We start from the raw sequence: 25,863 nt of genomic DNA on the forward strand, positions 1-25,863 counted from the left end.
TTTCACATTGGGCTTGCTCTCAAACTTCAGCTCAAAACACTCACACACTCGGCACCTGACTCAGGAAGCTCACTTCAACCTCACCTTCAGATCCAGCCTTCAAGCCGCAACCGCTGGCATTACCATCCTGGAGATACCGCTCACAAAGAGTTTCATTGTCAATTCACATGCCCGCGTTGAAGGCCCCCTCGCTGGGCTGATCAGTCTCCGCCATGGACCGCCCAGAACCAGGGCTCGTCAAATGGTCCTCCAACCCTTCATACGACAACTTCATCCACATCAACCTCCAGCACCGTGTTGTCCAGGTCTATGAGCCCGTCGGACACGCTAGGGCAGGGCGATTTGACTACAAGAAACTCAACCGTCACGATGACTTCCCTCCGCTCACTACTTATGACTGGTCACCCACCAACCCTGGCCTTCTTGCTGTCGGCACTGGGAGCGGTATTGTGAACCTGTTAAGGATCGACGATGGATCCAATGCATACGTTGAGCTGGGTCTCAAGATGTCTCGCACATGTCAGGCTGTCGCATTCAACACCACAGGTCTATTAGCTGTTGGCCTTGACCGCGTTCGAATGGACCAATGTCTCCATATCTGGGATGTTAGCCGCTTGTCCTCGCTTGACAAGAACACACAAGGCTTCCCATCGGATGCCACCAATATTTCAGATCCCAAGCATCGCCTTGAACCAAGTGTGTCTGTATCTAGTATCAAGTTCTTTGAGGACAGTCCCCAGACGCTCGTGGTGGGCATCAAGGCCCAAGGACTTCGCATACATGATCTTCGCGGTAAGATTCTCAGAATCATTGTTGAGTTTATCCAGCTAATCTAGATATCCTTTCTCATCAGATCCGGGCAGTGTTGTTACATTTCAAACCAAATGCAACAACAACCTCACGATTGATTATGCCGATCAAAACTACTTTGCATCATCCGCCCTGGACCATCCCGGTGTCATGATCTGGGATCGGCGCGCAACCACGAGGCCTGTGGCTGCTCACTCTTACTTACAGGCGGTTGATGAAGATGACCTGCCTTGGGGAGGAGCTCTGCGTCTTGATCGAGTGATCGAGACAGACTCCGACTCCTTCTTAGCAGATGGCAAGTATTCTCTTGTCAGATCCCTACGTTATTGTCGCGACCACCGAGGCCTCCTGGCCGTATTGTCGCGTACTGGTCAGCTCAAGGTATTAAAGACCAACAAAGAGACCCCGTCGGCCAGCTCTAGCGGCCCAGAGCTCCTCCAGGTCCAAAAATCTTACGAGATGGATGTCTCATATGTCGAAACATCAAGAAAGAATGATCGGATCGTCGCCTTTGATTGGGTGACTTTGAGCTCTCCTGTCCTGCGTCCACGACTTCTTGTCCTACGAGCAAATGGAAACTTTGAGATCTTGGAGCAGCCATCCCATACTTCAGATCACGTCTACAAGCTTGTACCCTGGCAAGCACCGCATCGTGGCCTTGAAGGTACGTCGATTCGATTCTTCATCTAGCTTGCGGAACCTGACCCCATACTAGAAGGAGCTCCCTACCACAGCATGATGCAATTCGAACCATCCCAGGCTCCAGACATTCTGGGGCCTCTGCTCATGGAAGAGGCCCTGTCAGATGTCCCGCTCTTTGGACCAGAGAGCGCAAACGTTCGGGCAGACACCGAAGCTGCAATAAAATCAAATACCCTATCTTCCGTCACGATAGAGAACGTCGGGGCAACTACTTCTCCCTTGCCCGAGGCATTCCATGAAGCCTCTACTGTTGCTCCAAAGATAAGGGCCCTGCGCGCTTTTGTGAGGGACGAGTTCCAAGCTCCCAAATCAGCAAACGGTGTTAAGCCACGCGCCGGCGACACCAAGATCGTTCAAAGCCAGATGAGTGAGATGTCTCTAGCATCCGATAGCCTGGGCTCATGCCGTGAGATCCATGATGCGCTGTTGGCTTCGCTGGCGGAGGCAGAGGGACTCCCCAGAGAAGCACAAAACGTCATTGACCATACAATGCTCTTGCGTGCCAAGGAAAAGTATCTTTTCGATGCTGTCGCCAATAGAGACATTGTAGCAGATGACCCCTGGGTCAAGTATGTCTGGGATTGGATTGCAAGTAAGTCTGGATTGAAGGGCTATATTGTAGTCTGTCAAATGCTGACCTCTCTCTAGCCGCAGAAGACACTGCTGATGATGGAGGTTTGGTCCTTTCGAGCCTCGATCTCAGCTACTTGGGCGTCCACTCAATATGGACCAACAATCTAGGTTAGCACTCGACTTTGCTTACCGCACTGCTTGATCTGACATGATTATAGGCCGTGATCCTTCAACCAGACTGCCAGCCGCTACATCACCCCCTGATCGATCAACTTGGGAGCGTTTAATCGGGTCCTTTTGTAAGAAGAACCACCTCCCCAAGTTTGACGGAAAAACTACCAAGTGGCCCTGTCATCGCCAGCTCTGTCTCGAGATATGCGGCTGGGGCGACTCAGAGAAGCACGATCCCAAGGGCCGCAACCGCAAGGCAGACCCTGAGTATCCTACCACCATCCATACCATGGCCGCTGCTCGAGCCTTGTTCACGGGTGACCACAAAGAGGCCATTCAGATCCTTAAAAAGGCCAGCACCGCTCACCCAGAGCTCTTGTTTGTATCCTTGGCCCTACAGCTCATGGGCCGTGGTGATAGCCAGCTTGCCAAGGAGCAGCTTGACTTTGACGAGGCCGTGGCCTCCAAGACTGACCCCTATCTTCGCGCCATCTCGTCACTCATCGCAACCGGGGACTGGTCAGCCATCGCCAGTCAGCAATCCTTGCCCCTCTCTGATCGAGTCTATGTCGCCGTCCGCAACTTTGACGACGATCAACTTACCGCATGGCTTAACGACCAGGTCGCCCTCGCTGTGGCTGACGGTGATATCGAGGGCATCGTTCTTACAGGCATCTCGGAGACCTTGGTTGATATCTTTGCCCGCTACATTCAAAAGTTCCACGATGTCCAGACGGCGGCTCTCGTCCTCTCCATCTGTGCCCCCCGTTATATCGACGACATCCGCTGCCGAGTCTGGCGCAACGCCTACCGAGCTCACCTTCAGCGCCACAAGCTCTTCTTTCATCGCACAAAGTTCGACGTCGAGTCCACCAAACGCTCCAAGCGCGACGGAATCCCCAACCTCAAACCTCCCTCGCGACAGATCGCCCTCCGCTGCGTCTTCTGCGACGCTGAAACCTCGCTTGTCAACAACCATCAGCCGCCTCACCTCGGCGCTGGCACCTCGGCGCAGGGAGCTGCTGGCCCTTCGTCGCTCGAGACGCGTAATCCGCTCCTCGCCACGAGCATCAACGCTGGTGTGAGCTGCCCCAACTGTGGCCGCCACCTCCCGCGCTGCGTCGTCTGCCTCGAGATTGTCGGCGTGCCGCGCTCCGACAAGCCCGAGGAGAAGGGCGAAGGCAGAATGGCAGGCCGATTCCCAACCTTTTGCCTACGCTGCGAGCACGTCTTGCATCTAGATCACGCCAGGCAGTGGTTTGCCAGACATGTCGAATGCCCGGTACCCGAATGTCGTTGTCGTTGCAATTTCAGGGCAAACCCGGAGTTGAGTTATCATTAGCTAGAGAGAGAGGAACGAGCTTTGTTTTTGTGAATATTATATTGATAGCCACCACGCAATCATCTCTATTCACCAACGTTTCCCAAGTGAACATTCACTGTGTCACATCACATGCTGTCTTGGTTGCTCTCTATCCACGAAATTCCAAGAAAAAAGAGACAAACCCTGCAATCAACTCCCATCATTTGCCATCCCAGACCCATCAGCCCCTGATCCTGCTGGCTCATATATAGCAGTAGTAGTAACCCGTCGAATCAAATATAATTCCTGTCAGAAAAGCGCCCTCTCTACCAACTCATCATCGTGCTCAGCCTTTCCCAGCTGAGATGGTCTTTTTCTCTTTTCTATCTTCATTCGGCTTTCCAATCGAAACGTTTCTAACCCACAAAACACACAAATGGAAGAAGGGGTTGGTCTTGTTGCTGGAGGAAGGGGGTATCATGACCAAAAAAGAAGTTGCCAATCGACGTAGGCCAACTCATTTGGCTGACCAGTAGTCGTCGTCGTCATCGTCGTTGTTTCGTTCGAGTGAGAGTAGGGTCCGGCTCTCATGAGGCGGCGTCAACCTGGCACCAGGGGTGCTCCAGGACCTGGTTGATGTCGAAGCGGCCCGCGACGTCGCGGTTCAGCATGCCGCGGATCAGGTCGATGCTCTCCTCGCTCATGGTGAAGGGGATCCGTAGGTCGCGATCCATGATCTCGTCGATGCTGTAGAAGGGGTTCTCCTTGTAGATGATGGTATACAGAAGAATGCCAAGTGCCCAGACGTCTTGCTCTGTACCACGATATGGCTTGCCAGCAAGAACTTCAGGAGCAGCATAATCTAGTTACAAGTTAGTCAGGTCATCAAGCTAATGTCAGGCTCAGGGGGTTGCGTACCAATCGTTCCTACAAAGACATCAAAAGGACCGCTCTTGATGTATGCAGCACTTCCGAAATCAATGAGCTTGATGTTGCCTTCTCCATCGAGGATCACGTTCTCGTCCTTGATATCGCGGTGCACTACCCGAGCCTTGGTGTGCAGATGATGGATGGCATTGGCTACTTGCACGAAGATGCTGCGGCACTCGGACTCCTCCATGTTGGTTCGCAGCTCAATGTAGTCAAACAGGTCCATGCCGGGCAGACCATGGGGGGGTCATCTCGATGTAGTAGTTTATGTCGTCCTCGAAGAAGCCCTGCATCTCAATGATATTGGGATGCTGGAACTCGGGTCTGCGGAGGTACTCGAGGACATGGATCTCCAGAGGCACAGTTCCCAGCTTGCGATCCCTTGTCCACGTGTCGACGAGGATACGCCGCTTGGTGACATACTTGAGCACAATCTTCTTACCTGTCTGCTTATTTCGGGCTAGCTTCACTTGGCCGTACGCACCCTGGCCCATGTCCTCGAGAATCACGTAGTCGTTGATGGTCTTCTTATGGGGGGGGTTCAACGACCTTGGGGGGCGGGGGTGGTTCATCAACTTGGGGAGCAGGCTTTTGCTGGCCGGTGATCTTGGCAGCGGCACTGAGAGTGAGGTCCTTTAATTGCTTAGAGAGCGAGGTTGCCGCAACAAGCAGGTCCTTCCTGGGCGCCTCGTCGTCCGAGGTGATCTCTAGGGGAGTATGGGCCGGGGTCTGACCAGGAGATGGCTGGTGAAGGGGCGTTGCAGCTCCGGACCGGGTAGGGGACTCGAGGTTGTTGAGGTTCGGCTGGGTGCCATGGAGATGGCGGGAGTAGGTAATCCACAGAGCATACACAATTTCTGAACGGGTCACTTCGAACGTCTCGTCGCCACTGCTCGGGTTGGCGTTATCCTCATCACTGCCTTCGACCACCGTCTCATTGACCACGAGCGTCTTCTTTTCACTCTTGACTACGCGCATTTGAACGTCAACCTTCAGGTCTGATCCGTCGCGGTGCTTTGCGCGTAATCCGGCAGGATGAAGGAAAGCGGAGGCGGCATCAGGGCGATGCTCCTTGAGAGCGAGAAACGCGGATGCCTTTCTGAACCGATGCTCGGGAACAACCATACCATCGAGCAGCTGAAGGCCGTCTTCTTCTATCAGTGAGTCCAGGATCTTGTCGAAATCTGGTATGATTGTGTTGATGGACTTGCCATCCGCCTTTTCGAATCCAAAAAGCGCACCACAAAAGACCGAGTTGGAGCTTCGAATCTTGAGACCCTCTGGCTCAACCACCACGATTCCAGCCATATGAGGGAACGTCGAGACACGGAGCTGCAACTTGCCCCTGACTTGCTCAACCGTGCAGGGGATGTTGACGTTGGGTGAGTAAGGGCATGTGAAGAATCTTCGCCGTGTGGCCTGGGCGAAATCAATCTCTCCAGTATTGGGATCGATGCCCTGCCTGGGGATTCGTGGGATAAGTCTGGCGATATCGAACCCTGGAGTGATCGACTCAAAACCCCAGATTGGCAACGTGGATCCCGTCACCTCTTGGACGATGCCATCTTCATCTAGAGAGATGTGGGCTACGTCTTCGTGGATCTCTTCCAGAACCCAGATGAGGCCTACTCGCTTCTCCTTGACCCAAAGGCTAGCAGAGCCTGTTGCGCCATTGCGCTTCTGGATCGGCACAACATCACCACAGAGGAGTACTCCCCTCGATAATGTGTTCCGATGGTGTCCTCCACCACGGGTCTTTGGAGGACTTGGGTCGCCACTGTGAACCGTCTGTGCGCGTCTCGCGGCGTAGCTCCGGGGCTGGGTTCTTGAGTTTGGTTTGCTCAAGAGCTGAGCTGTAATACCAGATCGGCCATTGAGCAGTGCTGAAGCTGCCGAAGCTGCCGGTGTTGCTTGTCCCGATGACACTTTGGCATCTGAGAATTCGTCCTCTGTTTTCTTGAGAAGTTTGCGCTCCAACCACGCCCGTCTCTCTTCCTGAACCACTTCCAGAATGCCCATCTTGCGCACTTCGGCTTTCGTCACGCCAAACACCAAGCAAGCCAGGTCGTTCGCCGCAATAATTGTCCACGGAGGCTTCACTTCCGTCGTAAAGATTGCTTGGGCGGCCGGAACCCATCGGTTTGTGTGTCCATGAACTGAGGGACCGAGCTGAGTAGGAAAGTTGGATGTTGAGGAGCCAGGCAGCGGCCCCAAAGACGGCGATGCCAATGGCTCTTGATACATGGGCTGGCCGGTCAAGAATGGCTGAGCCATAGTGTCCATCAACTTGTCTTGAACAGACACTGACATTATGTCTGTCATGGTTCGCTTCAGGTTCGTGGGTCGTGAAGGTGCAGGTGCAGGTTTGTCGACAGCGGCAAGAATTTCCTCCTCACCCGTCGGAGGTTTAATTGTTGTTGTTGACTCTGGGACACGATCAGCCTCTGTCGGCTCAACAACATTAGCCTTTCTCGTCGTCTCAGTTCGTGATCGGCGAGTCATCGGCGCAGGAGACGTTTGTCGAGGCTGCGTCAAATCAGTGCTCGATACTCGAGGGTTAAAGTTCTTGTCGAAAACGTTGTCTTCAGAGGCTCCAGCAGGACCCGTCAATGGGGCTGGTTGATAAAATTCATCAGGGTTTGGAAGATTTCCAGCTCTAATCAGCTGTGCTTGGGCGAGCAGGTCAAGCATGTTTTGAGTCTCAACATCACCACTGGCCCTGGCTTGAGCACTTGCAAGAGCCGCCTGTGACGAGTTCATGGGAAGACTATGGTCCTTCATGAACTCGATGGACCGCTTCAAGACATTGTGCCGGTTGTGCAAGAAGTCTTCGGACTGATTGGCAAAAGAGAACGAGTGCAGAGACTCGGAAGGAAAGCGTGAGAGATCCTCGGAGAAGCTAGGAGATGCCGGACCACCGGCCAGCGGCAGGTTGCCGGTGCTAGAGACCATGGCACTCATCGAGGTGGAGCGAGACAGAGTGGCTACGGAAGGGCTTCGAGACGAGGCTCGGGATCCCGGTAGTGTTGGGTTCCGGGACGGAGGACGTTGTTGTCTTATGCGGCGGAGGCCAGAAAGGCCTAGGCCATGCTCATGATCCGTCATGATGGGGGACCTGGGGTTGACATGGTGGTCAGCGGAAAACGTGCTGGGTTTGGCCGCCACCCGGGCTGAGCGACACATGATTCCACTCGACGCACCTGGTGATGGCTTCAAGGTCAGCGGCAACCGCCGCCGCCGCAGACGCGTCCAGCGACATTCGGACTCTACTACGATCTTGCTTCGGTGATGACTCGCTCGCGGAAACCAGGTTGCCGGTGCTACGGTTCTTGGGCAGGGAGAGCGACGCCGCCAGCTTTTCCCGTCCGCGTTGATGGCCGTCTCCCGTGTGATTTTCGGCGCCTGCGCAAGAGCGTCGTGGTCAGCTGCGGTGGGGGACGAGTCCAGAGGTAGGCAGGGCATACCATGATCAGGTTGTCCGCCATGCATCTGTAGCATAATTGGAGTCGGCCGAGAGAAGGCCGAAACCACAGGTCAGATGGTGAGAAAAGGGCTGCGAGAGAGGCGTGCTCTGAGGATGGCGGGGTTGAGCAGCAAATCTCGGTCGGCTGGGTCTGGTCGCCCAAAAGCTCCAACAAAATGGATCGAAGCCGTCGCCACTAAGGAGAAGTTGCTGTCATAGATTGTCTAAGAGAGAAGAGGACGAATCGAAGCAGACGCCAGCCGGTTTATCGAGGAATATTGATACTCCAGGGTTACGATTCGAGGGGTGGTGGCGGTCGGTGGACGGATGGGGTCTTGTTGTTGCTGGGTCTCAACCTGGCCTGGCTTGTGACCTAGGTGACAAAGAAAACGGTCGAGATCGGCGGATTGGACGAGGATGAAGAGCCGGCAGTCGAGTCGGTAAAAGATGATGTTGATGCTGAAAAAAATAAGGGATGGATAAGTCGGCAATCGAGCCAGGGAATACGAGAAAAGGAACAGACGCTGGACGTCTCAGTCGTAAGGCTCGTGGGAAGAGGGAGGATGGTGGGTTTGGTTTGAGGAGTAGGTAGCCCGCCCAGCCCAGGTAATTACACACTGGACGGCTCTAATTCATGGGGGTTGTGGTGGTTATCATAGGCTGCCCAAGAACAGAGTGATGGAGGCAAAGGGGGTCTCTGATTGGCTGCCAGTCAAGCTACGGCTCCCCAAGGTCCCTGAACCCAGGGAGGTTGCGGCGATCACAGCGAACAACCCCAGCAAGAAACCTACGCAAGCCTGGCAGGAAGCTACAAGTTTCCAATCCGCGTCTGCTGTCAGAGGTGCCCTTGTCCGTCTAGGATTCGAATGACGCCAGCAGCTGGAACCTCGAAGAAGATCATCAACTCCATGTGAAGCACCCCAATCCCCAACGAACGACATGTGCTACGCCAAGCCAAAGGGGGAGCTGGAGCTGGATTGCACCCTGAGATTGCGGTGCTACCTAAAATTTTTGGTCCAAATTTCAATTGGGGACGAGGCTTGAGGCTCATTGAATTTTTTGTCTGGCTGGGTCCATCCATCCCCGGCCTGCGCGGGCTGTGAGACCAGACTCCGTCACCGACGGCCACTAGAGGTGGGAGGAATAATAGCGTATCGGTTGAGTTGGCGGATGGCCCACCTGCACCTCACAGAGTGTGTCCAAGGCTTTGATCCATGATGCTGCTCCTCTCCAAGATGACTCAACGATGGGAATAAACAACAGCACGTGAACCAAGATTGCGTCGAAGCGCATGAGCTGCCCCTTGTTCCCACGGTAACTCAAACCCTAAATCCAGCTGTTGAATACTGTCGGCCGGTACAGTAGTCCTGTGTAGGACAAAGCAAACAGCCTCTGAGTGAGACCTCAACTTAGTCATCGAGGGCAACACCAAATGAGGTCTAGCATCAAGGGCCCCCCGACTCCCTGGAGGAACGGTTCATCGTCTTCGGGGCCTTGTGTTAAGCGGGAGCATCAACGTGAGCGAGATTACCCGATTGACGATCGCTACGTCGTGTAACTGTCAAGACGCCCAAGGTTTCGCACATGAATCAGGAGAGAAAAATGCGCAAAACCGTGGGAAATGAAGGCAAAAAAGCAACAGCAAAGGAGAAGAGGAGCGAACTGTTCCCCTTTTGACGGCCACGTGGAGTTGGGCTTTGCAGTCAACGCCTCCTCGACCCATCCGAGATTGCCAATCGATTCGACTGGGAATCATTCAGCCAAGAGAACGGAGACTTGGATTGCGTCAGGGCCCACAGAGGGTTCTCCACCGACGAGAGATCAGCAGAATCAGAGAATAATGGTGAGGACCTACAACTGACTTCCCTTGATATCATGTTGAAGGGGGAAATACCAAGTCAGGGTCGGGGATTCGGGGGACATAACTGGCATTCAGTTCTTGAGACATCTTGCTGTCAACCTAATTCAAAGCCACCAGATCAAAAAGGTATCTGGCCATGGCCGTCATGAAAGCTCGGTCAAAACAGTTCAAAGTATCCATGTCCAGTAGCGGGATACCATTAAGACCCAGGTTTTTAGTCAAGTTAAGAGCAGGCTGCAGATAGCGATCGATATAGGAAGCCTCAGAGTCCGATCTTGATTATCACAGCGTGACAAAGTCATGAGACCAACCCATAGCTGCCAAAATGTCTCGCCAGGAGACACTAACTCAAACGAGGCACGCGACACCAACAGGTATCACAGCCAGACCAGGCGAAATCGTTATCTCTGCTTCAGGCTGAGAGAAAAAGGGCGTGAATGGTTGACGATAACCAAGACACGAGGGCATATGACCCTGAGACCTGTCACTTGAGAGCCGGTGTCATCTCCAGGTGGGCGCCAAATCCGGGAACAAGACGTCTAGCGGTCCGAAAAGGGGACCAGAGGTGCATATGAAGCGCTGTCGACAAGTGACGCATGAGCAACTAGAATGTTTGTCTCTGACCGCGGTAACCGGCTTGGAGTTCATGCCTTCTTAAAGGCATCATGAGGCGCTTGAAAGCGATAAGAGATGGAGGAGCGATAACAACTCGTGGCGGGGTCAACGCTCCGGAGTCCCAAGGTGAGGGGCATTTTTGGCGGGGTTTTCTTCCCCGGGCTCTCGGCATCAAGGCCCGCGTCAACTGGAAGAGGAAGGAACAAGGCCATGAGGCAAAAAAGGCGCCCCAGGACGCAGGCCGCTATTCGACGGCCAGACGCAGCCACGCAAAGAAAACCCTCAGCCCAGCATTCTGTCGTGGACCGCGATCTTTTCCTCACTGGTTGGACGTTGTTCTGACCGCCTTCCAGAACCTGCATGCGGAGAAGCGGCTCCCATGGTTGGTCCATCGCGAGCTGGACCCTTGAGTCAGGGAACGTTTTGCCTACAGCTCTGGGTGTAAGGCCCGAGGACCCCTTGGAACCTTGGGGGTCTTTTTGGGGGGCCGTCTAGAACTGGGCGATCCGAGACAGGCACGCTGGGGTTCAAGGCCTCGAAGCAACGGCGGGTAGCCTCTTGCAGTAATGATGATCCAGTGTAAGTGGTCTTTCTCTCCAAAGTTTAAAGCGTGACCAAGAGCGGGATTAAGCAAAAAAGCCACAATCTGGCGCCTTGGGCAAAATGGATGAGATGATGACCAGGAGAAATGGCATTTTTGGGTGATATCTTGCTAGGTACGGCGCAACAACCCAAAGACGGGTGCCACGCGGACACACGAGAGAGCAGCCTATGTTGGGGATGGCTCGGGTAAGATGGATGGATGGATGGGAGGGTGGAGGCGATGCACACACCAGTGAAGGACCCCCTGAAAGAGACGAGAGGATCCTTGAGTATGGTCTGGAGTGGCCTTGTACTGGACAATACCGATTGGCCTCCGGATCACCGCCCCGTTGGATTATTGGGAAATCTTGTCCGCTTCAGGGTTTGGGGTTGTCGTTTTTGCCTCGTGTATCCCGCGATGTGATTCAAGGTCTCATTCCAGCCAGGACTCGCCGAAGCGCTACCAAGGTTCTTATCGATAGAGCCGACGCCATCCACCCCATCGGATTCCCATCAATGATGGACTGGACGGATGAACTCGCTACAGCCGGAGCTCTGCCCGTACAGTAGCCGACCCCGCCGCCGCTGCAGCACGATAAGAACCTAGACGGTGGGGATTAGCGTGTGAGGCCCAGAAGCAGGGTCCTCCCCCTCCCACGCCATGGATGCATCCATCTAGGCTCTGCTGCTAACTCGGACTCGGGCTCGGTAGGTGGTGAGTGGAAAGTCAAGTACGGGTGTGCTCTGGGGGCGCGGTTTCCAGCAGAAAAAAAAGGCTCCCGTCTTGTTCTTCGTCTTCCTCCTCCTCCTTCTCCTCCATCCCTCTCTCGTTCCGGTGATCACGGTCATGTTGGTCCTCTCATGGGCATGTGCCTTTTACGCGCACCTCGACTGAACGCCCATCATCTCCTCCTGTCTCTCCTGGAAGATCTTACGCCTCGTCCTCAAGTACCACAACGGCCCCGCTGACCACTCCCCCACCACCATCACCCCGTCGTCTGCTGATCTCGAGTCCCCCCTCCAAGAGACATCGAGCTCGACAATTTTTTTTCATCCTTCTCCCTTTCACGACAGTTTCATTCTTTTTATTGTTTGCATTTCCCATCGTCGGTGTCCTGTCACTTTTTGCACCCAAACCTAACCTCCGCGAACCGCCTGGCAACCCTCCGTCGACGTCCTTCGCTAGCGATGAGATAGAACAGCGTCCGCCTCAACAGCGACCGAGGAACGCACCAGCCACCCCCCGACCGGCCTCGCTCGACCGACGAGTACAATTATCAGTGGCGGTATTTGTTCTTTTGCCTTGAAGGCTTGTCAGCGCAGGAAACGCATCGGTTTCCTTTCTCTTTTTTGGACTTATTTTCTTGCTCTGGTCTTGGTTGTCAGCAACCTCAAACACCATGGACGTACACGAGATAGCGTCATCCGGCGCCGCGACGCCGGCCCCAGAAGGCGTATCCACTCCGCCAGCGCCGGACATGCCGGTCAAGGAGAAGAACCGTCACCGGCTGCTCCGACGGATCCAACGGATATCTTCATCACCTTCACTGACCAACTTGCGTCGCTCGAGGTCTGTTGGGAGCCCCTACAGCACACGAAGCACACTCTCGTGTGTTAGTCTCGCCGCTGTTGGCCCACCTCAGACCCCCCACAGCGTCCGATCTCCAACCCCACAATCATCGCCACTGGGGGTTTCCAACGCCTCGACATTTTATGCCCATTCTTCTGGGGAGTTTCCGTTTGAGAGCATCGAGAGTCAATTGGGAATCCGGAAGGTCGACAATGGCACCCCGGTCACAACTCCAGGCACCGTGCCGCTCCCGTCTGATCTCAGGGTGAAGCAAGACGTCCGCCCGGGCATTAAGCCGATCCAGAAGCCACCCTTCCATTTCTGGGAGAGGATGCCTTACGAGCTCCAAATTCACATCTTCTCCTTCTTCAGACCGAAAGAGCTGGTACGAACTTCTCGAGTCTCGAGGTCGTTCTACAAGGCCTGTTTCGATGGCCAGCTGTGGACATCTCTTGATGCCTCCGAGTTCTACCGAGAAGTCCCAGCCGAATCATTGGCCAAGATAATTGTCGCCGCGGGCCCTTTCATCAAGGACCTAAACCTGCGAGGTTGTGTACAGGTTGAGCACTACAAGCGCACCGAGGTTATTGTCAAGGCGTGCAAGAACCTCATGAATGCAACCCTGGAAGGTTGCCAGAACTTTCAAAAGAATACGCTTCACAGCTTGCTGCGAAGCAACGAGAAGCTGGTCAGTCTCAACTTGACTGGACTGACGGCAGTTTCCAATACCTCTTGCAAGATTATTGCCGAATCTTGCCCCCAACTCGAGATTTTCAACATTTCATGGTGTGGCAGAGTGGACGCTCGAGGCGTCAAGGCAGTTGTTGAAGCTTGCCCAAAGCTGAGGGATCTCCGTGCCGGCGAAGTCGGAGGTTTCGACAATTTGGCTGCTGCAAAGGCCATTTTCAAGACCAACAACCTGGAGAGGCTCGTTCTGAGCGGCTGCGCGGAGCTCACCGATGAAGCTCTCCAAGTCATGATGCACGGTGTTGAGCCCGAGATTGATATTCTGACCGATCAGCCAATTGTTCCTCCTCGAAAGCTTCGCCACTTGGATCTCAGCCGTTGTGCTCGTCTCACAGACGCAGGTGTAAAAGCCTTGGGTCACCTTGTGCCAGATCTTGAGGGTCTGCAGCTCTCTGGCTGCAAGCTGTTGAACGACGATGCCCTCGAGTCCATTCTGGCTTCAACGCCTAGGCTAACGCACCTTGAGCTCGAAGACCTTGAGAATCTCACAAACTCGATCTTGTCTGAACATCTAGCCAAGGCGCCATGTGCTGACTCACTGGAGCACCTTTCCCTGAGCTACTGCGAGAATCTTGGTGATACGGGAATGCTACCTGTTATGGAACGTTGCACGAAACTCAGGAGTGTCGACCTGGACAATACCAGGATTAGCAACCTCGTCCTCGCAGAGGCAGCATCCATGGTTATGAAACGCTCCGAACGATCCATGAAAGCAGGAACACGGCCGGACGTCACTCTCCAGATGGTGGTTTATGACTGTCAGAATGTGACATGGGCGGGTATTCGAGAAGTTCTCTTCCGAAACACTCAAGTCAAGCCTGTCGCAGGCCAGAGCGGCAAAGTGAGCTACCCGACTGAGGTGATTGGATTGAAGTGTTTCTACGGCTGGCAGATGACGGTTGACGAGCACCAGAAGCGGGTTCTGCGGGGGGATCTTGCAGCCGCAGGCCGCTTAGAGAGAAGATGGGCAGATTACATGCAGGCTACCGAGGAAGCGGGCATGACAGGTGCGGGCTACCGGAGACGCAGGCGTCGAGCCCGGGAGGCCCAAGCCCTCCATATGGACGAGGAAGACGGAGGCTTGGGTCCCACGGGTCGCCGGAGGGCTCGCACACTCGGATCATGCTCTGTCATGTGAGCTTCCGATATGACTTATATAACAAGACCAGAAACTGCATGGAATGCGGGTTTGACACACAACAAACGTACATGGATGGGCTTTTTTTCGATATGCAGGTCAACAAGGCGGTGTTCAATTTGGGATAGGCAAGCACTTGGACCTACTGGAGTTTTTCAGTGGGCGGCGTCAAGGTAGAACAAGGTATATGTGTTTCTCTGGGTGATTTCCATACTGTTTGGCATTCACAACATTATGTCGGCGCAGATGTAGCTCAGGGGTTTCATCATGCTCAACGATGGTCATTCTGCATCTTTGTATAGACGGTCGATTACATGAGAGCAATTCTAAGCTGGATATCTACAAGCCATTTCGGCATCTCAACATACTGGTTCTCTCTCTCTCCAAGAAACTTTCCATCTTACATGACCTCGGTCACTACCCTCTCACCCCTGAGAGACCTCCACCACCGCGAATTCCTCGTCAACTCGCCGTCTTCGCCTCCCACGATGTGCGACCACTTCTGCAAGAACATCTCGGTCGCTTCCCAGCTTCGAGCATCCCACGGAGATCCGGTATGTGCCCCTGCAACACTCCCCCAACACGTCAGGTGATTCAACGAATCATGGAAGAACTCATCCTCATCCATGTTGTCCATGTTATCAATGATGTTGTCCCTGATCTCTTTGAACGGGATCGCGTCGAGAAACGGATGGTGCTCTATCACAATCTGCTTGTGCGTGGGCCTTAGGTCAAAATGCAGGGCACGAAATCCACGCTGCACCGCTGAGACCACGGCGCCTTGGCCAGGCTCTGCGTCGGTGTGAGGCCTGTAAAAGGGCGATATGGCGTCGTCGGAGCAGTACATGGCGTGTGTGATGCCAAGCTGGAGACAGTTTTGCAGCATGGCACTGACGACACAGATGACGTCGATGCGTAACGTGTTCATGTAGGGGTCTGGGATGACGGGGAGGAGGATGTGGGATGAGTGGTTGGGAATGTGGAGGATAGGGCAACCGCAGTTGAAATATACCATGGAATACTGGTTCTCGTCAACTCCTATGGGGTTTTCGCCGAGCCATTGATCAAGAGTGGCTGAGAGAAGATCTTGGCCCCAGATATCTTCTGTTGACTGCGAGGTTGAGGTCCCACTACCTGCCTGGAGCTGCGAGGGATTGACCGTCTCAACATTGAGGGTTCCTGCATTCGTCGCCGGCTCTGCAGCGGCCCTGACTACCATTTGGGTATCATTAGACCCGGGAGGAGGACCTGCATGTGCCTCGGCGCCGGATTCCCCGGCACGGCGCTCCAGCTCCTGGATGCGCTTCCTCTGCTTTTCCCCTGAGATGGATCATGTCAGCCACCAGAGCCCGCAACACCTCGAATCCACCACATATAAAAAACCGGTCACCCGTCTCTTCCCCAGGGGTAAAAAACTCACTGTACGTCTTTTGCGCTAGGCGATTTTGCAGCCGTCTCTTTGCAGGATCGCGACGAACAACCTTTTTCTTTGCGGCTGATGGCCTACTGCGCGTGTCATGGTTTGTATCTGCCTCCGTGGGGGACTGTGAATCGCCAACACGTCTTTGCTCCATCTCTTTCAGTTCAATTGTCGTGCCCGAAATCCTTGACTCAGGAGAATGATAATAGGAAACTTGGGAGAGGGCATCGCGAAGGCTCTCGTCAGCCATTATGGTGGCTTATGGCTGATGTCAGCCACTGGGTCCACTTGCGTCTCGTAGTTGCCTAATGCGGTAATTCCATCTTGAGCTACCCTGGATTCGACAAATATTGGGATGATAATGGTGATATGCTAAAGCTCTGTGGGAAGTCGGAAGTTAGGTCTTCTATTTTGTATATTTTGAATAATGGCCCAACAAGGCAAGTCTTTGATATGTTGTGTTTTTCAGTGTCCTTGTGTAGTCTCCATTGTCGAGTGTGAGAGCACCTTACTTCAGTCCTCACTGTTGGAGGGATTCCTTATTTAAAATGAGATTAAATATATAACCTTGCCTTTGTAGCCTATAAGGGAGTCACTACGATAATAGCGATAGCTCTTTACTGCGAGGCATTAAAAAGCTTTATATCTTTTGCCGGCTATTATAGAGTGAGGCTATTCCGAATGCTTTTGGGAGCAATCATTTGCAGATGTGAACAGGCAGTGGCTTGTGAGACAACGAATTAGACAATGGCCCTGTGCTGCTCGGCAAACATTGTGTTCGATTGGATGTAGGACTTCTGCATCTCCTTGGCCATGGCCTCTTGCCATCAAGCTTGGCTGCAGCAACTGGGCTGCCAATCTCTCTGAAGGCAGCTTCTATTGGCATATGGATAATTGTTACCGCTCCGGGCCCCCTGACTGCTGCGTCTTTGGCCAATGTATATTTTTCAGCTGTTCGCCTCGGCGATAACTTACAAGCTGTCAACCACCACAACACTGCCGGTACATACGATGGTGATGGGGGTCTTGGGACAGGCTGATTTGAGATAATCAACATTTCACTTTACCAACACCCATCCTAATGGCTCCAAAAGCGTTTCAAGACTCAATATATTATCATCTACCTAAACAGAATTGCAACAGGACAGGATTTCCCGGGGCGATTCAGATTTGCCGTTACGTGTCAGACCCCCACGTTCCCTTGCATTCTATCTCGCTTCTTTATGACAGCCGGGTCATGATGCTGCCCTTGGGCGAACCGCTTCCCAAGAGGCAACCTGGACAGCTTCCAGTTAGCCCGATCCACGTCCTCGTCCTCAACGTCCGCGTCCGCGTCCGCGTCCGCCTCCACGCCCACGCCCACGCCCACGTCCACCACGTCCACGTCCACGTCCACGCCCTCTCCCACCACTGGACTCTCCATCCTCCGTGGAAGGAAGCGCCGCGGGTTCAACGGATAGCTGATTGAATGTACTTGCTAGTGCGTTCATCGTGTCGCCTGATAGATCGACCGAGATGGTAAGACGCTTTGTGACGGCCGCAGTGACTTCTACAAAAGCACGCGCAACAGCCTCCTCAGACACCTGGACAGGTACATACGAGCAATGCTCAGTCTCTCCGCAAATCCATCTAAGCTGGGGATTGCCGCCCTGAGACGCATCGATGATGGTGATGTGAACGTGAGAAATGCCCGGATGCCGGATGGCCTCTTGGATGCTGTAGATGCTGTGCTTTGTTGAACAGTTGTCATGACCATCGGTGAAGATGACGATTTCGGGCTTGTACACGCTGTACTTCCTGTTGCGTGGAGTCGTGTCGAGGACATACCCGATTGCGTCCCATAGAGCAGTTTGCGCTCCGCGGTTGGAGCGATGCACATCGGTTCTCAGTGTGTCCCTCAAGTTGTCCCAGTCAACTCTGGATCGCTTCAAGTATCCAAAGATGGTCCGTTGTGTTTCAGCAAAGTCTCTGATTACAGTAGTTAGTTAACCTTGTCATGTAATAAGGGTAACCCATGAAAGGTAGAAAGAATGCTCACATGACACTGACGAGGTCCTCGTTATTCAGGACCGCGTTGATTCCGGAGATGCCGTCGACAACAGTATCGATAAGCCATCTCATAGAACCACTGACATCGACAGCCATGATGATCCGACAAGGTCGCATCTTTTGCGTGGACTGCTGTTCTTGGATTTCGAGCGTGAGGGAGGCATGGGCGCTTGCTCCACGACCGCTACCATGTCCACGACCATGAGAAAGGCTGAGCATTGTGATATAAGTTGGAAATTGTGGGCAGTTAAAGGTACAAAAGAATAGTTTGGTTGTAGTTGGGGGTTTGTTCAAGTAGATAGGTGAGTAGGCAATGTTGAAAGGGAACTCAAAAAGATGAGGACGAGGCGGCCTTTCACCACATATTTATCCGTCAACAGGACAAACCGATGGGAAGGCCTCTGACCCCGAGAGAGGAGAGGCAACTCGTAATTCTGCGCTTGGCCGACCCTGAAGAAATTCCCATGCATGGTGGCTTTGCACTTTTGTTTGGGTTGGCGCTTTCACTCCAGGCTTTTCACAGCCTGATGCCGCTTTACGCCTTGGGCGCCTAGACAGACTGTGGCAAGGGCCCCAAAGTTTTCTTCTAAACATTGGATTGCCTGATTTCCGCTCGCGAGTACTGGTAAATGAAATGCAAACATCCATCTGTGTCCTCCAGCTTCTGGTAGACCAGTGACGACACCCAGAGAAACATGTTAGCGGCATGAGACGCCGAATGCTGTTCAAAGACATCTGTGTTTGTCGGCCATAATCCTTCTGTTCCGCCAACTCGCCAACCTTGTGGCGAATATGTGTGTGGACAACAGCTGAGATCGAGTTCTCGTCCAACTCAAGCTGCAGCCTGACCTTCTGCTTCGCCTTGCCCAACCTCTGCTCAACATCCGGCCAATTGCAACTAGACACGACCTACCTGAAACGGAATAAACACGTTGAAGATGATCGAATGATGGAGTCAAGAAGCTTGGGTCGATTGGTAATGCACTCGGCAGGGCGTCGACAATCAAGGCTGAGTATTTCTTCCAAAGTCGGGGCCTCCAGCATCTCCGCGAGTGTTTCGGTCAGAGACACCTAAAAATGAATGCCCTGGATGAGTTTCTCGGCCGCAATATCGTGCTTCTTGCGAACATGCGAGATAGGCGAGGTTACTCTTCAGCTTATATGCTCGCAATCGAGCCACATGAGCTCCTAGTCTGCAGGAAATTAACTTTATATCTTTACATTACCACATTTCGTTCTCTGAGACTGTACCATATTAAATAAAAGGTAAATATTAGGGAAGTTACTGACGGCAGCCCGTTGTCAGAGGCCAGCGAAGTTGATTTTGATGTATGAGGTTCATATCTGAGAGATTCATAACTTGAAATAGCTCCTCCTTGAGTCATGAGGCAGCTTACAACGGGTCGTAAAGGACGACAGCTTTCAATGGCAGCTTCCAGCAGCTCGCAACAGCAGCATGCGATGGTAGCTCGCAACGACTTGCAAAAGGTAGCCTTGAAACCGCGATCACGGCGTTGGTGTTGATGGTGGAAGTGATCACCGCGGGGGCTAGGGTTCGATCCGCGCGGTTAGGCTCCTTTGCTAGTTTTTGATTGGCCATGAGAGATACTACTCCATCCCTTGCCATCGCCCTTTCAGAGACCGGTTTCCGCTAGGTGGGGCCGAGGCTCCTCCCCACGCCGTCATGTGGCTCACACCGAGATCCCGAGGTCCACCAGATCTTGCGTCGCTCAACACCAATCATGACCCCCCCACGACCAACATCTCAACAACAACAATGATAATATAGAGCCACCGACCCTTAACCTGCACATTGATAGTAGTATCATCATGTCCCTCGAGGTCATATATGTCACCCGCCACGGGGTAAGTCACGAACCACGGCGTATCCCGGCCTAGACGACCCTACAAGGCGGCCATGGTGCTGTTACACTGGCCCATGTTAACAAATCAACCACGAATTTCAGTTCCGATCAGGCTGGAGCGTCGACCCTCTGACTGGCGTTTATTCCGCCTTCATACGGTCTCCCACAGGCATTCCCGCAGACCCTCCCTTGACGTCGCATGGAGTATCGCAGGCCAAGGAGATGGGCCAGCATCTGATGACACTTGATCCTCCCATCGACGTCGTGTATTCTAGCCCCTACTACAGGTGCTTGCAGACAATCACACCCTTTGTGGAGCTCAAGAGACAGCAATCTGAAGGCAAACTCGACACTGCGGCCACCAAAATCCGCCCAGAGTATGGACTATGTGAGTTCTTTGGGGCAGCGCCCTTTGACCACCCAGTGCCAGCGCCCGCCGAGCGACTCAAGGCGCTGTTTCCAGCTTACGACGAAGACTACGTGTCCGCCTTGACCCCGTCGAGAAGAGGTGAAACGATCCAGGACCTGTACGGGCGAGTTGCAGCGGCCGTGCAAGCCATCATCGACCAATGTGATCGGGAGGGAAAGCGCGCCGCCTTGATATGCACACATGCAGCCGTAATCATCGCCCTGGGCCGCGTTCTGTCGGGTAACATCCCCGACAGCGTCGAGACGGAGGATTTCCAAGCCTTCACCTGCGGGCTGAGCGTCTACCGCAGGCGAAGCATGCAGACGAGCACAGCCGGTTCTGGTAAGTTTTCTGGTCAACTGACCCAACCTTGGCAGCAGCAGCAGAATCCTGACAAACATGGCACCGCAGGCGAACCTGGGTCACCAATAAGCGAGGCCCAGCCCGTGGGAGCATGGCAGTGCGAGCTGGACAGCGACTGCAGCTTCCTGAGCTCTGGAGAGGAGCGAGGATGGTGAGTTGGCCCATCCATCTACATGGTCTCCAGACGGTAGACCTGCTTGCTTTTCACCGCCATCCACTTGTATCACGTCAATCTCGGCCCGTGCTGACGCCAGAATCAGGAGGTTCTCGGGCGACGAATCGTTTCCAGGAACTGGGTCGCTGTCCCAGGCCGAAGCAGGTTCTAAACTCTAGAGTGACTCCGGAACGAGACGCGTGCCGTCCGCTGGTGAGACCCAGAGGATAAGAGTGGAGGCTCCAGATGACGGTGGAGAATTGGAGGCTCTGCCCAACAACCCGGCTCGAGGTACTGTGCTTCTGATTCGAAACAACCTGACGCCTGGTGTCCGAGGCATCAGGGAGAGGGAGCCCACAAGTGCCGCTGACTCGCAATCGTGGGCGTGCAAGAGCCTGAGGGACCGAAGACGGGCCATGATGGCTGTGTATCAGTACCATAGACCCTAGACACTGTCTGGCGCACAGACAGACCCTGGCGTCCAGAGGAAGGATGGCCTTGGGATTGGTAGCATATCAGGAATCAGATTCATATCCGACCAAGACCGATTTCCTGCTGTACCGCTCGCGCCATGGTTCATACCGTCGACGCCGTTCCCGATCTTCCCCTGGGGCTTGGTGAGATGGGAATCGCCACCCTCAGACCCGGACATTGGGCTCAGATGAAACAGGGCTGGACACCAGGGTGAGCGTTGCTGCCAATTATGTGGCGCTGACTTGAGCGGTTGAGGAGCTCGAACCTTGATCTACGGGGGCCATGGAAATAAAAAGCAAACACTGCCGTCGAGCCCTTGGTCACGGGACATGCCCAAGGCCCGAGGTGCTAGCACGGCCAGCCACTGCTATCAGATATCATCCACTGACTGGCGCCTGGTATCTGTTGGCTGGTGGCATCCGCCTTGCCTTTCTTTGATGTGGAGGGCGCGGCAGGCAAGCGTGAGCAGCCGATATGCCGCTAAAAAAAAAAGACCCGGCCAAGTTACAGTCGAGTCGGTGCAGGCTAAGCCCGTCCATATGTGCATTGCCTTATACGTCTTCGCTTGCCTGGGGTCTGGAACAGGTGGTGATAACATGCAAAAGCTGAGGCAGGGTTCTGTGACACGGGCTTGCCAGTTTGAGAGATGTTTCGGGTCTTTGAAAAGGAGACGAGACCAGTAAGTAGGGTCCTCTTCTAGCCCATGCGCATGGCAATGCCCATGTGCTGCTGCGTTGCTGATCCTTCCGACACGAACATGCGGTGATCGTCGAAAAATGAGGCCATGATGGACATGGGGTTCTCTCTTCTTGGGCGCTCATGGTTGTCCAGCCGGACAAGGGCTTCAGCCGGATCGGGACCCTTGGCACTAAAAAGTCTTTGCGTCTGCAAAAAGGTAGTGGGATCGCCATCGATCTGTGACCCCTGTCCATGGCCGAGCCGGATGTGATACATAGCGGCGGGAACTCAACCGAGATAGCGTCCGTCAGCGAACTACTGTACGATTTGGCTTAACCGAATAGCCATTGACCATTCATCTCCCTCGAGTTTACAAGGGATACAAGGGCCCTGACGTATAGCCGAACCAAAACCTGTTATCCTCGGCTGGCAGACTCTGTCATCAATCCATAAGTTGAGAAGTGATAAATTCGATAAAAACTCACCTAGCTATGTGCCGTTCCTGCTGAAAGGCCAGGGTTGTCGGCACTAGATGATAGGAGGTATCTGGTCTGAAAGAAACAATTGGCCTGAGCACAATATGGAGTATTTTCGGTATTCCTCCCTGTCCAACCATGGGGACGAGAAGAGACTGTCGTGTCGTTCGGCTGATGACAAAGGATCAAGGATCCTTGAAATTCCACCAACGCAAAGGCTGGGGCTGAGCAGACGGGACGAACGCCTTGTTTCCCCCCTTTTTAGAAACCAATAGGGCTGCATCGGATCCGACCATAGTAACACGGGCAAGGCAGAAGTCGGTTTCCGGAGAATATCTGGTGTAAGTTGCTGGTGGTTATGCAACGCTTCAAAGACTTGCGTGCGACATGGCGTATGAGGTTTGCTAATCTTGCTCCCACTGGCTGGAACCACAAGAGCGCCCACTGAAAGGACAGCGTTTGAGGCAAGATAATGCACCCCGGCATTACGGAGAATCGGTCTTGGACACAAGACAGAGAGTGTCTAGCGGAAGAGGCCCAGACGCGTGATTCCAACCAAGACAGGTGTCTGTCTAACAATGGCTGACAGCTGCTTGAGGTTACCAGTAGCTCGTTTCCTGGGCCGCCTCTCCCCACTGCCTCCAGCGATCAGTTGGACAGTAGAGGATAGACGAATGAGGCAAGATGACTGCCACAAAGACCGAACGGCCCGTGTCAACCGCCAACCCGGTCTGAGGAGTGGGCGATGCTAACGCACTTTGAACATGTGGGGGAATGACAGAATCGACCAAAGATGACTAGAGGGGCTCAAGAGCCGGAGGCGGGGAGGGTCGACCGAGTCATGTTTGATTAGTATCATGAACCTCTGTTCCGCAGCAGATTTCGGCTCGGGGATGAGGATCGCAAGTGCCCGTGAGTAGCGCCGGTCAAGGCGACTATACGTGGAAGGTGGATGATGCTAGGGGCGGAGAGGAATCGGAGAGGCGGGGGGTGGAGGCGGAAGTTGTGGATGGCGGGGGACGAGGGGGCAGGATCGTAGGAAAAAGAAAGACAGCGGCAGTTTTTTTCCTCACGTTCCGCTTCTTAGCTGTCGAAAAAGCAATCCTGACAGCTCGGGACGGAGTAGGTAATTCTGGCTGATGCGACGTGTGGCGACCGAAGAGCTTCGGAGTTGAAAAAGAGGATGAACCACCCAGCCAACGGTCACAACTAGCGCGACAGACGCCGGCGCTTCGGTCATGTGCTTTCAGGTATGAGGAAGGATAAGCATTGGCTCCTTCCATGTCAGAAATTGGAGAGGGCTTCGATTCCCAAGGTATGGCAGGTTCTTGTCGAGCAGGACCTTCCTTCAGGTTTGGAAAGTCATATTGTGGAATGAATGGAATGGATCATGCCTCCCTTGGGTTAGGTAGATTGACAGTAGTGCCTCAGGCTGCAAAGCACAGAGCCTCCTGGCTGGAATCGACAAGACGCTTCACGTTTTCGACACGCCAACTTCATCTTCTGCTATCCTTGCGACTGTTGACGATTCATCAAACAGCGGTCACCAAGCCTCAGCTGGCGACCCCCAATACCTGACTCATCGATTTGCTGCCCCTGCCATGCAACAGTCACCTCTCAACTTAAGCCGCTGACCACCACTCAACAACACCCGCAAGCACCAGCGCCGTTCTGCACCGTCTACCGAATTGGGGTTGGCAGAGTGTGGCGGCGTGGCCCAACGTGCATCCATCCGCCGTCCCTTCAGCCAAGGATAGGCAAAAGCAATGTCGTCCGTGTTGGTGACACGGGTCTAGGTCGCACACGTTCGTCAATGTGAGAAGCCGATGACGCTCGGCCGCATGTCCCCACGGCTTGCAATTGCGAGACCACGCTGTTTCCAGGATTCTCTCCATGCTACGATGCCATGACGGTGCTCCGGGCACGATTACGCGCTTACACATGTTGCAACAGCATGTAAGTGGCCCTTCCCGCTCTCGCCCGCCGCCAGCTGCAGGCATTAAATTGTGATTGTGATTTCGCATTGCTTGTCCATCGACCTTTGGCTGAACAATCCTAGGAAAGCTGCATCCGCTGGCCCATTATCATGCCTGATATGGACCGTCAACAAGGCTCCCTGTGCGTTAGGATGTGAGCTATCGCCGCGATGAAGACCGGAAACAGACACACACATGGGCCAGAGGTAGCTCAGCGACGAAGACCAACCCCTGGCTCGTCCTGTCAACAATGGCACTCCTAAACCGGATTTCTTCTCTCCAGGCGCTACGGTCGCGCCCCCTCCAAAGTTGGAGCCGAGACGACCCTGCATCATCATCAAGACACGCAGACTTAGCCCTCACTCGTCTACTAGGACAAAGTGACTTGTCGAGGCCTCTGGGCGGACTGCGTAGGCGTAGTTCGCTGCTCATGAGCCGTCTGCGCTTAAGCGGAGCAAGACCTCCAAGACAATACCTGTCAGATTCTGGCCCCCCCCCGATACCTTTTCATGCTATTCTCACTCCGTCTCCTCCCCCTTGTCTGGCCAATGTCGTCAACTACCCATACCCATGTCCAGCGCCGTTTGGTAGCGCACGCTTACCCTTGACTTCTCCTTCATGGCTGTGGCAGGCAAATGCCCCTGCAATTTGTGAAAAATGAAAAGGCAAGAAGCTCTTGCTCCTGAAAGTTGACGAAACAACTGAACCGGACCATTGGCCTATTGCCCCACAGAGTCATTCAGGTCCTCCGCTATGGCCATACGCTCGTCTAGTTTCGACGACATTGTCCCCACAGGACAGAATGAACCTGTTGTGGCAGTGGTGGCGGCTGTCAATTTAGATTGCCGTTTGAGAACCAGGCACATAGGGTACTGTCTGTGCCATGAAGAGGTGCAAGTTGTCAGCAAACGTGCACCCAACTTGTTCAGTCAACTTTCCTCTCTGAAGCCAAGAGGCATCACGGACTCTTCGCAAGTATCGCCCAGTTTTGATCAGAAAAGCAGCCGATCAAAGCCTATCCCAGCAGGACGGTTCCTGGCCACACAATCATTCATCACAACCCAACAAGTTTGAGCTATTGGGGCAAACAAAGTTTGTTCGAGGGAGCCGGCTCATGGCAGTCAAGTGACGCTGGATTGGCCAGAGCTGGACGCCCCAGTGCAGTGGCAACCCCGGCCTTTCAACCCTGGATCCGACGCCCCTCGCACCCATCTCGGGCCAATCGAGCAAGATCTGGCTGGGATCTGAAAGACAGGGTTGGCCCCGGACAGTGCAAGTTCGATCTAATGTGCGTCAAATGGAGACGGCTGGGCCAATCTGACGCGGCACTCCAATTGAGGAGATGGACAAGGGTGGCTGAGATGGGGGCACATCGTCCACAGCGGTTGCCTTCAGCAACTCACAACTTCGACCAGGCTGCCAGGCAGGTTGATTGTTGAACATGAGAGGGGCTGTGTGACCGAATTCTTCAATGCGAGGGCTTAGTATGCTCTATAAAGCACAGTATTATACAGTGAGGTTCGCTTGTGTGCCC

The 25,863-nt window shown here is 53.9% G+C and overlaps 6 protein-coding genes across 6 annotated transcripts; 3 read left to right on the plus strand and 3 right to left on the minus strand.

Annotated features, from left to right (window-relative positions):
* Positions 1 to 212: 212 nt before the first annotated feature.
* On the plus strand, positions 213 to 3,598 carry LRP88_09911 (uncharacterized protein; the record flags this gene model as incomplete). Its single annotated transcript, XM_083246385.1, has 5 exons — positions 213 to 792; positions 854 to 1,474; positions 1,526 to 2,104; positions 2,161 to 2,253; positions 2,304 to 3,598. The coding sequence occupies 5 exons, from the start codon at positions 213 to 215 to the stop codon at positions 3,596 to 3,598; spliced, it is 3,168 nt and encodes a 1,055-aa protein (XP_083097498.1).
* A 548-nt stretch (positions 3,599 to 4,146) lies between these two features.
* Positions 4,147 to 7,987, minus strand: LRP88_09912 (uncharacterized protein; the record flags this gene model as incomplete). The annotated part of the gene is made up of 6 exons (XM_083246386.1): positions 4,147 to 4,421; positions 4,478 to 4,656; positions 4,727 to 5,016; positions 5,066 to 7,604; positions 7,690 to 7,891; positions 7,954 to 7,987. The coding sequence occupies 6 exons, from the start codon at positions 7,985 to 7,987 to the stop codon at positions 4,147 to 4,149; spliced, it is 3,519 nt and encodes a 1,172-aa protein (XP_083097499.1).
* Positions 7,988 to 12,410: 4,423 nt separating this feature from the next.
* Positions 12,411 to 14,465, plus strand: LRP88_09913 (F-box/LRR-repeat protein; the record flags this gene model as incomplete). Its single annotated transcript, XM_083246387.1, has 3 exons — positions 12,411 to 12,623; positions 12,758 to 12,832; positions 12,885 to 14,465. The coding sequence occupies 3 exons, from the start codon at positions 12,411 to 12,413 to the stop codon at positions 14,463 to 14,465; spliced, it is 1,869 nt and encodes a 622-aa protein (XP_083097500.1).
* Positions 14,466 to 14,865: 400 nt separating this feature from the next.
* LRP88_09914 (bZIP transcription factor) lies at positions 14,866 to 16,135 on the minus strand (the record flags this gene model as incomplete). Its single annotated transcript, XM_083246388.1, has 2 exons — positions 14,866 to 15,785; positions 15,886 to 16,135. 2 exons carry the CDS (start codon positions 16,133 to 16,135, stop codon positions 14,866 to 14,868), a joined length of 1,170 nt encoding a protein of 389 aa, XP_083097501.1.
* A 971-nt stretch (positions 16,136 to 17,106) lies between these two features.
* On the minus strand, positions 17,107 to 18,153 carry LRP88_09915 (uncharacterized protein; the record flags this gene model as incomplete). The annotated part of the gene is made up of 3 exons (XM_083246389.1): positions 17,107 to 17,162; positions 17,360 to 17,853; positions 17,924 to 18,153. The coding sequence occupies 3 exons, from the start codon at positions 18,151 to 18,153 to the stop codon at positions 17,107 to 17,109; spliced, it is 780 nt and encodes a 259-aa protein (XP_083097502.1).
* A 1,611-nt stretch (positions 18,154 to 19,764) lies between these two features.
* On the plus strand, positions 19,765 to 20,904 carry LRP88_09916 (histidine phosphatase superfamily; the record flags this gene model as incomplete). Its single annotated transcript, XM_083246390.1, has 4 exons — positions 19,765 to 19,800; positions 19,902 to 20,550; positions 20,620 to 20,722; positions 20,832 to 20,904. 4 exons carry the CDS (start codon positions 19,765 to 19,767, stop codon positions 20,902 to 20,904), a joined length of 861 nt encoding a protein of 286 aa, XP_083097503.1.
* Between the last annotated feature and the right edge of the window lie 4,959 nt (positions 20,905 to 25,863).

The sequence above is a fragment of the Fusarium phalaenopsidis genome, assembly GCF_050370095.1.
Source record: "Fusarium phalaenopsidis strain FUZ10S chromosome Unknown contig_32304, whole genome shotgun sequence".
Classification (NCBI taxonomy): domain Eukaryota; kingdom Fungi; phylum Ascomycota; class Sordariomycetes; order Hypocreales; family Nectriaceae; genus Fusarium; species Fusarium phalaenopsidis.